We start from the raw sequence: 14,595 nt of genomic DNA, 5'->3' as shown, positions 1-14,595 counted from the left end.
AACTACCCCCATAAAAGCTTAAGGGTGCATCTCCTGGCCAGATTCAAAAGTGCTCCCTTTCCAGGTTTCTTGGCCTCACACCTCACAAGCCACTTCACAGCCTTCTCCTACACCGCAGGAATGTGCATCAGGATACCCTGCTTTGATCACCCATTGATTAGCATGTGTTATTAGTAGCCCAGCCACTTTGAAGCTAAAACTGAATTGCAGGACATCAGTGACCTATAATAATCATCAAGGTATTTTGCTCTGCAGAACCCCAAATGACATATTGCATACAATCACAGATGGGAGTGGGTGAGAAGACAGACTGCTTCCAGACTGTTACTATTATGTAGGCTGTTTGCATGGTTCAACCAATAACTGATCCTTCCTTATGGGGAACAAAGGAAGCAGGCTTCTGGTAGGTAAGACTAATTATTATTATTATTAGTCACCTTTTCTTCAAAAAGGAACACAAAGCAACTTACAAAGCCTAAAGACAGATATGATACAAGAATTAAAATATCCTAAAATACTCACAACCCATGCATATAAGGGCAAATCCAGCTTGCCCCCACCCTGCTAAAAATATGCAAAGAAACTCCAAAGGCCTAGGTGAATAACAGTGTATTTGCCTGATGCCAAAAGACAGAGATGGCACCAGGCATGCCTCCCTGAAGAAAGCATTCCACAACCAGGGAGCCACCACTGAGAAGACCCATGTTTCTGTCGCCACCCTCAACCTCTCCATTGGAGGAGCACACAGAGAAGACCCTCAGATGAAAAACAGAGTGGGGAGAGGCATACCATTTAGTTCTGAGCTGCAGTTTGAATTGGGCCAAGAAACTCATTGGTATCCAGTGTAGCTGGAACAGGACTGGTCTTGGCTAGTTCAGTACTATCTGCTCTGTCAGTGGCTCGCCAGAAGTTTATCCCCATTAACTGTTACTCCTTTACCTAGCGATACTGGAGACTGCACTTAGGACCTGCATGCAAGCATGTCCTCTAGCGTGGAACTATGTGTTCCTCTTCAAACCACCATTGATACTGGAATATTGCACACTTTTGAATGCCCAGCTCACACATGATGTATCAGTCACACTAGCTTGAGGCGAAATGGGAAGTGCCGTCCTGCCCTGCCGCTACTGCTGCTGCTCCCACCACCATCTACCTGCTCCTGCCACTGCCAACACAGCCTACTCTGTCGCCACAGCACATCCGTTACTGGTGGAGAAGCACCGTTGCTATCAGTGCCAATTTGAGGTAAGATCACATCAATTCTGGGCAAATTCTCATCCAAAATGGACACTATCTTGCCTGTTAACTTGGTGGAGGCAGCAGGGCAGGCAGGGTGCCTACAGGGGTGTTACCGGGAGTGTGTGTGTGTGTTCTGCCTTCTGAAGCTGCAGTCTTGCCCTGCCTAATGGCTGGGCCAGCTCTGAGTCACAGTGTGAAAGGCTCTGTCAGCTCCCTGCAATGTTGGGCTGAATATCTGTACCAATACTGAATCCTTGGGTGTATGGGGTGTTAGGGGAGGGGAAGTAGTACTTCTGGTGGGGGACACATGCTCTTTCTTTGGTAGTTATCCACCTTTGGCCTGCACCTTGCACTCAGCTCTCACCTGTGGTTCCCAGAAGTTGTTAGCATGCGATACTCTAGGTGAGGGGAAACTGATGTGTCTCTAACCCTTGGTGAGATAGAGGCTTTCCCTGTATGCAAAGACACGCTCTGGAGGATTGAGTGGACAAGACCAAGAGTGGGTCCAACGGTCAAGAAGGCAATTTTTGTTTGTGCAGGGAATTGAGGGACAGATGGGGCTCGTCAACCTGGGAAGGGAGCTCACCTAGGAGAAGGATTACTCTGATCCTAAACCTCCACTACCTTGCTGGAGATCTCCAGGAGAAGAAAAGGCTAAGGAGTAAACCCTACACAAATCCAGAGTGGAGTCCCTAAGACGGTTGGATGGCACTATGTACGCCTCCTTCCAGTGACTTCTGTATCTGAGCTGGTGCCAAGCATATTGCTCTTTTTTGTTTCGACCACATCAGTGAGTCCAAGAAGAGGGGATTGTCATTTGGGCAGCCTGGGACTCCATACCCACTGCCCAGGCTTGAGCCCTGGGGAGGTCAGTTCAGTGCTGCTAAAACAGCAGTTTGACTTCACCCCTGGAGGTGCACTCCATTGTCTTTCCAGGCAGATGGATGTTCAAGATCCTCTCTGGCAACCCATCTAGAAAAGCCTAATTTAATAAGATTCTTTCTTTTGGTAGAATATGATTTCACTGCTGGAATATAGGACTTATGAAAAATATATAGGCCTTACTTATAAAAAAACTATACCTTCTTTACTAGCCCTGCAGAAGATGATCACATTTTTTTGGGGGGGGGGGATGCTATCTAGGTGTATTCCATTGATCTTGAAAATACATATGCAAGATTAAACCAAGACAGCAGGGCAATCCACCAGATACACTTAGGGAGGCATTTATTGCCCTGAGACCCTCTCAAATCCACTGCTCCTTGTTGTAACCTCTGAGTTGGATGGGCAGGGTGAGAGTAACCCAACCTGCTCTTCTGTGATCGAATGAGTTTCACCAGCCCTTTGAAGCCTTTTCTTTTTCAGATCTCCAGGTTGCCATGGCTTCCCCCTCCCCCTCCCCCTTTGTAAACACTTGCAGGGGGATTCTATCTGATTGGCTTCTGTTGAGAATGGCTGCCTGGCAACAGGCACAAAGCGTGCTTAGCAACCAGGCTGATAACATAGAAGAGCAGTTGTAGGAAGCGGAGGCCGAGAGGAGGACTGCCTGCCTGGAGAAGAGGAGTGGTGAGTTGATGATGGAAGGGTAGAGACAGTTGTTGTTGGGGATCTTTCTTTCTTTCTTTCTTTCTTTCTTTCTTTCTTTCTTTCTTTTTCTTTCTTTCTTTCTTTCTTTCTTTGCAAGTCAAAATTGTGTTCTGCATCCACTTTGTCAACCTTCTGTTCCACCTCCCACTTCTGTCTTAAGTATTTTCGTTCAAAATCTTTCCACAGCTTTTCCTACTGAACCTGCAGCTTTTCCTACTGGGCAGAGTACCCTCCTTTTCTCCTACCAGTAACAACAATTCATTAGGCTAGCCTGATAAATTTTGGCAAAACCAAATGCTGCCACCACCACCTCCTCCTTCCTCACAGGCTCTACCAAAACATCTACATGTTGCTGTCTAACAAAGTGTGTGATTTTTTAAACTAAAAAAATACATATTTCTGCAAATAGAACAGGGTGGGAGAAGAAACCTCATCAGCTGCCATTAACATTAACAGGGAGTAGATAAGCAAGGTACTAGTAAGCTGTTGCAGAATACACACCAATCTCAGGCAGGAGGAGCGGAAAGCATAGTTCTTTAGAGCAGAGAGAGTTCGGAGAGGTTTTACTTTTTCTTCATTCTCCATGGATTTTAATACCCTGGCCCACCTCACCTGAAGCAGCCTATCAACTGTCTTCTGTGACCTGCCCACAGTGGGATAGACCAGAACAAAGCTTTGCAGGTGGGTGGGGCCAGCCACCTGTCAGTCACCTGACATCATAATGACACCAGGTATTTGACACCTGTGAAAGTCACAGCAACCTTCTCTGAATATATGCTATCAGCACCTATCAGCTAGAGGTTACAGGGAACCCCTTTGAAATCTCTGTGGAGGTGAAAATGTTCTCCTCTGCAGAAGAAGCAGTTTGGACATAATTTTTGCTGCCCACAATTGGTTCAGATTAGTGTAGAGGTTTTATTGGACGAGGACTGGGGAACTATGGGTTCCAATCCATACTCGGCTCTGGATTGTCATAGGGTAAACGTGGGCTTGGTTTTCTTGCTGTCTTGCTCCAATCTACCTCACAGTGCTGTTGTTAGGATAAAAGGGATCAGATAACAGAATGTATGCCATACTGAGCAGCATTGAGGAACGGGCAGGAATAAAAATAGAGTATGCGCTAGGCAGCAAAACAAGGAGGGTTATTGACTCAGTGGGTCACAAATTTTACAGCAAGGGTAGACAGCATGTGGCTCTCCAGATGTTGTACTTCAATTCCCATAACACACAACCAGATGGCCAAGGTCAGGGATGATGGAAGATGTAGGCCCACAACGTCTGAAGGACAATAGACTTCCCAACCCTCTTTGTACAGGTTTATTCAATGTACATAATAATGACAACTGAAAAGAGGTAGATGGAAAGAGGGTCAGCCAATATGGCAGGGGAATACACAGTAGTTTCAGCCTCTGCCACATTTTAAAGTTTGAAAGCAAGGATGTGTGTTTTTCAGGAAATTTTGCATCAGCTGCCCTAAATGGATAGAGAACTGATTTTGCTCTTTTGAATTTTGTTCGACTTATGTTTAATAAATAAAAATAATCAGATGAGAAGTGTCCCCAACCCCTGTACTCCACCCCCAATAACCAAAGGTATTTCAATGGAGACATTGGAAGTCATTTGCTTTGACTCTCTCCAGTTTGCTGCTTTTTCCTCTAGCTCACATCACTACTAAAACTCAACTTTCACCTCTGGCTTTTCCCTTCTAACTCCCATGCGGGTTGAGGGAGGAGATTCTGTCCACCCATTTGCCATCTCCCACAGAGCCCCTTCCTTTGCTCTCCTTAATGGCCCATCACCAAGGCTATCACCTCACCAGGAGGCTAGCCTGACTATTCCAAGAGTTAGAAGGCTTGATTATTTTTTTCTAGTATTTTCTACTATTTTATGCAAGCGACTTAGATTTTGTTTGTCAAGCAGTCTGTAAATTTCGTTAAGTAAAATAAAAGTCACCGTCACCCCCCCCAAAAAAACCCCATTTGCTTGTAATTCAGAAAAACAAAGTGTAATGAATAGCAGACTGCTATGTGTTGAGCAAGTATGTTGGTCACTGAGTCCAGTATCTCTGAATGTGTTGCCTTCATTTTTGTCTTTCCTAGAATGTTGCTGCCATGGCTACTCTGAGTGTGAAGCCTGGCCAGAGGTACACACTTCCAGACTGGCGCACCCACTTTGACCTCATTGCAACCAATGCTGAGCGACAGCGCTTGGCATCCCACCAGATCAGGCAGGAGGGCCGGGTCCTTCGCAATGAAACAAATAACCAGGTGGGCAAGTATTTGAGGTTCTTTTCTGTGTTTCCAAACAAAAGCAAACAAACTAAAATGATAATTTGGGGTCCGAAATCTGGAGGTGGTGGTGGGATGGGGCGAGGAGGGCATGGGATCATTGCTGAATAGGCAGAACAGAAATACAAATTGAGAAATTATGAGGAACCAAAATTGGCAGATTGGTTCATCCTGAATTGTAACTGAAATTTAATCATTTGAGGGTTTTTATCGTGTGTGGTTTTTTTTTGGGGGGGGGGGTTGAGAAGGTAGAGTGAAGGAAGCTTCCGCCTTTCCTCACAAAACCAAGGAATGGTTGTTCAAAAATAATTTCCACACTAGCATGTCTGTGTGAAATGTACATATCTAAAGAATGGGCCAGGAACTTGTCAAGATAAGGAAGGGCCATCTTGAGCTTAGCCTTCCTTATTCCTGTCAGAGCCATGCTGCGGATGCCCTCTCTGAGAGGGGGGTTTGAAACCATTGCCTCTCTCCTCTCCAGACAAAATGGGATGAATATGACAACCGCACACGCCTTCTTGAGCGGATCGAAGTCGTCAATCGAGCGAAGGAAACTCTGGACAAATGCCTCACGGACATCGACGCGGAAATCTATGCCTTGACTCAAGTATGTAGTCCAGACTTACTCATTTATGGTGTTCCTAAATGACCAGGAGATTCCAGGATAGTGTGCAGAAGTATGAAAACAATTCACACAACGTATTGTTAGGTGCACCCCAGTCTCTCGGGGTGGGAGGTCTCAGGGGGTCCCAGCACATGCCTTGGATCTGGCTTCCTTGGAATGAAGGTCATCGGAGGCCACTGGCATTTCTGTGGCATGTAAGGATTATTTGTGCCTTTATATGGGCTGAGTGCACTTACAGATTCACTGTTAAAAGCTTGTGCATGGAAGACAATCTTACTCAGCTACGAGTGAGCGCCAAAGAAGAAAGAATAATATAAATTGTGCAATGAAGCGCAAAGGTCATGCAACTCAGTTTTGGTGTGCTGAGAAAGTGGTTTGGGTGGTTCTGTGATGCTAAAGATGGAAGGAAATTCAGTGACCTCTTTGAGATGAAAGCTGAGCAACCCAGCTTTCATCTCCATGTGTCAGAATGGCCCACCTGCAAAGCATTCCCATTGGAAACCTGATTGGTTAACAAACCTGTGTCACTTGACAAGATGCCCACAGAGGGAATTGGGAAGGTGAGGTCAACCCCTTATCTTATTTTTGCTTCTTCCCTTCAGATGAAGGAGGAGGCAGAGCGTGCCCTTCAGGCTAAGAACTTGCAACTGGATGTGGCCATTGAAAATCTCACTCTGCGGGAAAGTCGCCGAGACATCGATGTGGTGAAGGATCCTGTCGAGGAAGAACTGCACAAAGAGGTGGAGGTGATTGATGCTACTACGAAAGATCTTCAGCAGAAAGTGAGCGAGGCCTTTGAGCAGCTCTGGTGAGTCAAAAGACTTGGTGGTCAAGTACAACGTATTGGTATTGTGTCTGAGGCATCAAACTGAGTTCAGTGCAATGTGGGATGCCGGGGGAGGCGCAAAAAACTTGTCTTAATGGTGCAGAATGACACGTAGCCAGCCTTCGGAAGGGAGGCGTGGGTGAGGGAAGGGCTTGTAGGGTGCACATTGGGGTGGGGGTAGCGGGAGCGAGGGAGGGAGGGAGGCAGGTGTGGGGTGTGGTGGGAAGAGGCAGTGAGCGGCCATTTCTGGCACCATTTTTTCTAGAAAAAAAGCACTGCATAACAATACTTAGATGTTTGTAGCAACAGTGCATTTCAAATTTCCACCACATTTGAGCATCACATACACTCTTTCAGTAATAATTGCACCAACCTTGTAAGGCATGCCATATTTCATTTATTTACTTACTTTGGCTGCAATCCTAACCCCACTTAACTGAGAGTAAGCCCCATTAAATTCAGTAAGATTTACTTCTGAGTTGGCTTGGTTGGGATTGTGCTGTCAGTTAATATGCTGCCTTTCAAAAAGTCTTCTAGGGTTATATATTCTAAAAGCAATACTAAAACAATGAGGGGACACTTTTTAAGAATCACTGAAACAGTATTATCTCTAGTACCCAAAATCATAAATTTACTGGCTGATGTTAGAATTTAGCTGGACATTTGACAACTCAGGCTCCCACATTGCAACAGATTTTCAGTGTACCTTGTAGAACACCTTTTATATCTTTGCTACTATTTGGTCAATTAAAAAAAAAAAGCAAACTGAAACGCCACCTGGTATTACATACCCAAGAGAAAGGCCATTGCATTGTTTATAACTTATTTTATTTGGCAGAGAAAGAAATAGGATAATCAAAGCCCCCCAATTACTTAGGGGTTCATTCCCCATCATGTTCAGCTCCCTTTTAGCATCTGATTGTCTTGTTTACACAGTTGTAGATTTAAAGTGATTTGAGGGGATTGTAATTGCTCTGCAACTATAAATTCCTCTGTTTTTCTTAAAAGAAGTTCTAGCAGTGATACAAGGACTTTGTGTTGTAGGCAAAATATACAGCTACACTTGTATATGGTGTGTGCTGCGTTCAGCATTAATGGCACTATCATGTGATAATATATTCTGCTACAGAGGGGAGACTTTTTTGACTGCCAACAATTTATGGGAGTTTTAATTGCTGATTGCTAAACAAAATGAAAGGGGAATAAATCTGGAGACTTCCACCTGAATATTCTCTTGCATTCCTTCATGTCTGCCCTTTGCCTCCCCCCCACTTTTAATTCATAGCTTGTTGCAGGAAGCCCGCCAACAGCTGAACTTTGCCCATCGAGGGAAAACGGAAGCCGTGGAGATTGACCGGACCTGTGTTTCCCTCAATATCAATTCTCCAAATATCTCCTATAAAGTCAATCCTACCCGAGTGCCGATTGGGTAAGGCTTTGTCTTGCGCAACAACCACCAAAAGGTTTTGAACTCCACCTTCATCTCAGGGCCAGCCCTCCTGTTAGACAGAATGTGGCAACTGAGGTGCCCCTTCCCGAGTGCCCTGGCTGTACCTTTCTGTTGGAGGCCCAGAGCAGGGTGTGGCATGACAACTGGAGGCCTTTGCTAAGCCCTCATAATGACTCTGCAACTTCTTGAAATTGTCCCTCTCTCACAAAAGAGGCTTTTGTTTTTCTGCCTTTTTCACAGGGTGCTTTATAATTTCCTCGCACTTTTGGTAGGTTTGGAATTAGGTCTCATCCTTGTGAGGTAACTGTGGGTTGTGGTGGGATGTGTTTTTCTTCCCATTAAACATCTCTCCTGCCCTCTGCAGCCTCCCCAGCTGCTTGGGCCTTCTCCCATGGATGGAGTTAACATCATGTCTTCCCCTCGGCTTTGATTGAAGTGTAGGAGACTGGTGAAAGTAGTTACCAAGCACCTGCAATCAATGTGTTCACCAATATTGTTTAAAAAGTGCTTCCTTTTGTCTTCTTAAAAAGTACGTCATTCTATCTTTAATCTTTCTGTAATGATTTCCTTAAAAGTAAAGTCTCGTTTTTTAAAACAACAAGCAGCGCCCAGGAGGGGCAGCAGCCCTACCTTCTGTTCTTAGAGGAAAGCCCAGCCAAGGACTTCATGAGGCTTTCAGGAAGGACAGATATGCAGGTGGGGGGGTGGGCGTGCTGCAGAGTGCAAACTGCTGGAGAGAAGATTTGTAGAATGAAGAGAAGGGCACTCAGTCACTCAAACAGCCACTTGCCCACCTCAGAATTAAGGGAAGTACATCAAAACTCCAAGTGTTTCACTGAATTTTGTATCCCCTTTAGTATTTTCCCCAGTGTCATTTCTTTCCTCAGTAATTGATGGAGAATGGTCAGAAAAAAATGCAGAAGAAATATTTGGCACACTGCTAGCTTAGTGTGCTTTTATTAAGTGCACTGCATGGGTGGGTGAGTGAGTTAAACTTTATACAGTATGCTCTTTTCTGACCATTGGCTTTCAAAGCTGCAGACATACAGTTTAAAAACATGCAAGGCAATACAGGGAGAAAGTGTGTGTGAAAAACTGATTCTAACAACCAGGCCATCTTTTCCTTCTGCCTATTGTAGAACTCTCACTCCAGAGGAATGGGATCAGATCACTCAATACAACAAGGATCGAGCAGAGGCAGAAATGAAAGCAGCCTCAGATCTGCGAGAAGCCATGGCCCTCACCATTGCCCAGGTAAACCACACAGCTTCCTGTTGGCTCCTAGGAAGGCTCTTGATGGAGAAGATACATTACTGTATGTTACAGAGCAGCCTTTGCCAACCTGGGGCTTTGTAGGTATTTTGGACTGCAACTCCCATCGGTCCCAAGAAGTACCACACCTCCCACCTGATGGGAGTTACAGTATAGTCCAAAGCATTTCGAGGGCTTCAGGTTGGCAAAGGCTGTGAGTAGATCCATAATTAAGGTGACTTGTTTTCAAAGTAATCTACTGAATGTCTCATCTGGATCTGCTGGAAGATCTTTTAGTGGTTTGCATTGATTGGCAAAGCTTTCTGGTGCCTAATGATTTATCAGTGGCAGCAACTAGATGGATCCCTGCAGCCTAAAATTATACTGCTGAATTGAAGGAACTTTTTTTGCTTAGGATCACCAATCTTTACTGGATGCAGCAGAAGCAAGGAGGAAAGGGGGAAAGGCTGTTTAATTAAAGGCTGATTATTCCAACAGCCTTGTTAGCTCAAAGGCAATCGCCTGTGTGATGGAACGACCCCCTCCTCTCTCAGTCATCCCCTTTCCCAAATCTGCTTCAGAGGGTTGGGAGAACCCTGGAACAGATGTGGGGGGCTCGTGGTGGGGGGGAGCAGGAGGGAAAGTTCCACTGTGCAAGTAGTAGTCCTTGTGCTAATGGAACAACTTTGCTGGATGCAAATTGGGTTTTTGTTGTTTTGAGAATTAAAAGTGGTTTGAAAGAGGAATCGTTGTTTTTGGCATATACACTTGTTCAACTTTTTTTCCTTTCCAAAACCCGTTGTGCCATCTACATTTCAAAATCCTGTAAAATCTGTTTGGCCAACGGCCAAGCCAGTATACATCATTGCAAAGTGTTGGCTCTCTCAATCTATGTGCAATTATTAAACTATGGTATGATAGTGGCCTAACTTTTTATATGTGTTTTGATAGGTGTAGCCAGGATTTTTGTTAGTAGGGGCCAGGCCTTTCGTTGGGAGGGGGGCAGAACCTCAGTTAGCTATGTATTTTTATTGCCTTTTATTGATTTAGGGGGGCAGCTGCCCCTCCCTGCCCCCCTCTGGCTATGCCCATGTGTGTTTCCTATTCTAGACTGAGAACGAACTAGAAGCTCAGCGTGTGGCCACAGAATTTGCCTTCCGGAAGAGGCTCCATGAAGTGGAGCAAGCCCTTGATGAGCTGAGGTGGCAAGAGAAGAATGTAAGTCTTTGGCTGGCATTGGAGACCTGCCCTACACATTTTTTTTTTTTAATGACACATATAAAATGTCTGTTCTGAGTGCAGAGTCTCCCTTGGATCTGAAGGGATTATGCTAAGGTTCTTCCACAATTAAGAGTATTATCATCTGCAGTCTTGGAAGGGATTTCTCCTTTTTTCCAGTGCCTGAAGGAGGGGTAGGGAGCCTTTTTTCATGACCTACTTCAGACCCTTCAACATTTCTCTGATGAAACTAGGGACATCCTATTTCATCATCATCATTTTATTATTTCTACCCTGCCCATCTGACAGGGTTGCCCCAGCCACTCTGGGCAACTTCCAACATTCATAAAAACATGTTAAAACATTTAAAAACTTCTCTATACAGAACTGTCTCCAGATGGTTCTTTACTAGCTGCTTCTGTAAGTCGCTTACTGTGACACTTTGTTGCTAAATGCCTTTTTTTTTTAGGGCCCAAAACTTTCCCAAATTTGTCTGTGACACATTTTCTCTTAAAAATAGTATTCCATTCCATTTCATCTCATCCCATTTCATTTCATTTCGTTTCTGACTGCTTCTGCAGGTCCCCTTTTGGAAGGCAGCCTTGAGAACCGCGATCATTGCCACACTCACTTTCATACTTGGGTCACACCCACTTTGCCACGTGGCCCTCAGAGGGCTGGCTATGTGTCAGTGTGGCCCTTTCCCCAAGAAAGATGAGCCATAGCTAAGTTGAGCAGGACAGCTTGCTCTACTGTATTAACCCTTTCATGCATTAATTAGACTTAAGAGTTTGTTTGTTTGTTGAATTAATATACCGCCCTATACCTGGAGGTCTCAGGGCAGTTATCCCACAACCTGGATATGCTGCTGGGGACTGAACCTGGGACTTCCTGCATGCAAAGCTCTGCCATTGCATGTGCCCCTCCTGTATGACCCACCTCACAGACAGAGGTGGCAACCAATTCTAAGCCTCTCTCCCCATGGTGTTTTTGCTTTTTTCAGACCCTAGAAGAAATTGCCGAAATGGAAGAGGACATCAGGCGTCTGGAGGACGACATCCGGGCAAAGGTGGTGAATCTGAAACTGGCTCATACCCGTCTGGAGACCCGGACTTACCGCTCCAACACAGAGCTTTGCCGTGACCAGGTACAGCAAACCTCTAGCTCTGTAAGCTTAGAATTGTGGGCAGATAGGACTGACAGCTGGCCTTGTGCACCAGAGGCAAGGCAAGGCAGAGAAAATGCATGAAGCACATTTTAAAGGCTGCTTGCAGGTGGCTTTAACAGCTCCACCCCACTGCCTATTCACGTGGGGTGGGTGGGTGTTATTCCTTTTGTTTGCTACTGTGTAATGTATTTTTGTGTTTTTATATTGTAAACTGCTTGTTATCCTCAGTTGAAGGGTGGTATAGAAATACTACTACTACTACTACTACTACTACTACTACTACTACTACTAATAGTGGTAGCCTTGCAGCTTCTTGGGCTTCTTTGCAGAAGCCAGACCATAACAGTAATATTAGGGGGAGCTGACAGTTTTACCCAGGAGTAATCACCTTTTCTTGGCAAAGCTACCATTTGCGACGTATTGAAGCCTGACGTCCCTCTCTTGTCCTTGGCTTTCAGGCTCAGCACGGATTGACAGATGAGGTGCATCAGCTGGAAGGCACCATTGCTTGTCTGAATCAGAAGCTGGCACAGTTACAGTATGTACCTCCCTAAAAACAAAAACAAAATTCAACAGAGAAAGGGAATAGGCTGTTTTTAAGTAAGCATCAGTGTTGTGGCCTAGGGTCAGCATATGCTGCCCAGGTTGCAGGAGGCCATGTTTGTTCACTAGGATCACCTAGATAGATGAGTGAAAACAGAACATGGGAAGCTGACTTTATACAGCCTAGGAGCATAATCCCCAAATCTTTTGTGATGCAGCTCCAATGTTTCTTTCACAGCATTATAACAAAGGCTGGTAACTATTAGGTCAAAATAGTGAGCTCTGTGCATGATCTTTAGGTGATAGATGCAAGATGGCATCTCCTGGATTCCAGTGCCTGGGATGACTTGCTAATATCTGGTCCCAGTTGGAAGTCCACAATAATAAATTAAAGACTTAGCGTGTATTTTATAATACATAAGCTTAGAAGTCAGACATATTTTCCCCACAGTCTGTTCTTTTGCACCAGGGGTGGCTAATCTTCTGCCCTCTAGATGTTCTGGAACTCTAGCTCCCATCAGCTCCAGCCAGCATATCCAGTGGTTGGGGATAATGGAAACTGCACTCCAAGAGCTTTTGCCTGGCTGGACAAATGCTCCTGAACTCTCATAATGCCTCTTGCTTGGTTGGATAGATGGGAGTATGTAGTAACTAGCCTACCATAATACAAAGGCAAAATTTACATTTGTGGCTCCCTCACATTTGCTTCTCATCCCATCCACTACTCTCGCATGTGGCCCTTGGAAGGTTGCTCAGAGGGGAAACGGTTCCTTACACGATTTACAGGGAGGCCCTGCCATGGGGAAAGAGATCCTTGTTCCTCCAAGATAATCTGCCATTGTAAGCGTAATGTATAAGCTAAACAAGCTATAGCTTAGGGCCCCACTCTCTTGAGGGCCCCCCCAAAATTTAAAGGAAAACAAACTTGGATGTACATTTCCAAAATATAAGATAAAAAACAAATAAAATAAAACCTACATACAGCAACAGTGTTTTGTGTTGTGTAGGCTCCTGTGATGTAAGTAATGGGCCCCGCCTGCTAGCCTGCTCCCTAAAATATAACTGGTTTGCTCATTTCTATATATAGGGTGCCTACATTCAACAACAAAAAACAGCGACAATTTGTTGTTGACAAAGAAGAGCTGGACATATAAAGAGCCCCATTACCTTTAGTAGCTTAGGGCCTTATCAAACCTAAATCCGGCTCTGCTTGTACCTGATAGAAAAATGATTAATGAGACCTTTGCAATGGAAAATCAGTGTTACCCCCCCCAGTGCCATAGCTGAAATCCAGTTACCACCAACCACACCAAAGGATAAGGACTTGCTTTGATTTAAAGGCAAATGGAGGCAACCCCTTGCTCAACTTACCTTGGCTTCTTCCCTCAGGGATGCTCTGGATGCTCTCTACAAACACCTGGACCGTATCCAGGCAAACATCGTCTACAAATTGAACTCCCTGACGCTGGATAACAAGTGCATGGATGTCAGGCGGAAGCTGACGATCCCTGCTGAAAAATTTGTGCCTGAGGTGGACACCTTCAACCGAACCACCAACCGCACTCTTTCACCCCTCAAGTGCCGACAGCTGGAACTGGCTTAGAATAATGGCGTGAGATGTATAATCCCTTGAGTAATACTGAAGAAGGAATTGGCTTGGGAAGTGAGTGACACAGTCCCTGCCCCCCGCCCAGTGACTTGCTTCCATGCCAAGCGCAGATGACATCTGTCTCATGTTAAGAGTGACATGACTTTCCTTCTCCCTTTGACCCATTTCTGTTTGCAAAGGTTGTATAAAACTTCCCCTTGTTTACAGCTTTGGTATTCCAAGAAAGTGTGATAACAAATAAATATGTCCCCAGCGACAGTATTTCTGACATGTCAAATACTTTAATGCTTTGATTTTTGCATCTCTTTAAATTTGGTGGGGAACCCAAGTTCTATGTTTTAAATCAGGCATAGGCAAACACCCTCCAGATGTTTTGGGACTACAACTCCTATTATCATTAGCTAACAGGACTAGTGGTCAGGGATGATGGGAATTGTAGTCTCAAAACATCTGGAGGGCTGAGTTTGCCTATGCCTGGTTTAAATACAACAGCTATCTCAAAATTAATAATTCCAGCCCAACGCAGGGCCTTTACGTTAGCCCGACTGAACGTTTCCCCCTCAGCTGTTGTCAAGGGCAGATATTTAAACATCCCCAGAAATGATAAGATATTGTGGATGTTCTTTGAATATGCCAGACACTGTAGGTAAAGAGACCCCTGACTATTAGGTCCAGTCACAGATGACTCTGGGGTTGCGGCGCTCATCTTGCTTTATTGGCTGAGGGAGCCTGTGTACAGCTTCCGGGTCATGTGGCCAGCATGACTAAGCCGCTTCTGGCGAACCAGAGCA

The 14,595-nt window shown here is 45.0% G+C and overlaps 1 protein-coding gene across 3 annotated transcripts; it reads left to right on the top strand.

The window, feature by feature from the left end:
- The first annotated feature begins 2,492 nt into the window (after nt 1-2,492).
- Nucleotides 2,493-14,081, top strand: TEKT2 (tektin 2). 3 transcript variants are annotated; one of them, XM_083453311.1, is made up of 11 exons: nt 2,493-2,805; nt 3,013-3,073; nt 4,926-5,093; nt 5,596-5,721; nt 6,342-6,547; nt 7,851-7,994; nt 9,155-9,269; nt 10,377-10,484; nt 11,488-11,631; nt 12,111-12,190; nt 13,585-14,081. In XM_083453311.1, exons 3-11 carry the CDS (start codon nt 4,938-4,940, stop codon nt 13,796-13,798), a joined length of 1,293 nt encoding a protein of 430 aa, XP_083309437.1. In that variant the 5' UTR covers nt 2,493-2,805; nt 3,013-3,073; nt 4,926-4,937; the 3' UTR covers nt 13,799-14,081. The 3 variants fall into 3 exon arrangements, with proteins under 3 accessions (XP_083309437.1, XP_083309436.1, XP_083309435.1); XM_083453310.1 differs by lacking the exon at nt 3,013-3,073 and having other exon boundaries at nt 2,494-2,805; XM_083453309.1 differs by lacking the exons at nt 2,493-2,805; nt 3,013-3,073 and adding an exon at nt 3,585-3,804.
- Nucleotides 14,082-14,595: the final 514 nt, after the last annotated feature.

This window comes from Podarcis tiliguerta (genome assembly GCF_965153285.1).
Source record: "Podarcis tiliguerta genome assembly, chromosome: 8".
Taxonomy (NCBI): Eukaryota; Metazoa; Chordata; class Lepidosauria; order Squamata; family Lacertidae; genus Podarcis; species Podarcis tiliguerta.
Note: the sequence above shows the minus strand (reverse complement) of the source record. Positions and strands in the feature narration are given on the sequence as shown.

Excerpts from the sequence above, each read along its gene's own strand:
- TEKT2 (XM_083453309.1), top strand. The coding sequence starts at position 3,766 with ATGGGTTCCAATCCATACTCGGCTCTGGATTGTCATAGG. Across the intron at positions 10,485-11,487 it reads TGAGGTGGCAAGAGAAGAAT|ACCCTAGAAGAAATTGCCGA; the intron begins GTAAGTCTTTGG and ends TGCTTTTTTCAG. Across the intron at positions 11,632-12,110 it reads CAGAGCTTTGCCGTGACCAG|GCTCAGCACGGATTGACAGA; the intron begins GTACAGCAAACC and ends CTTGGCTTTCAG.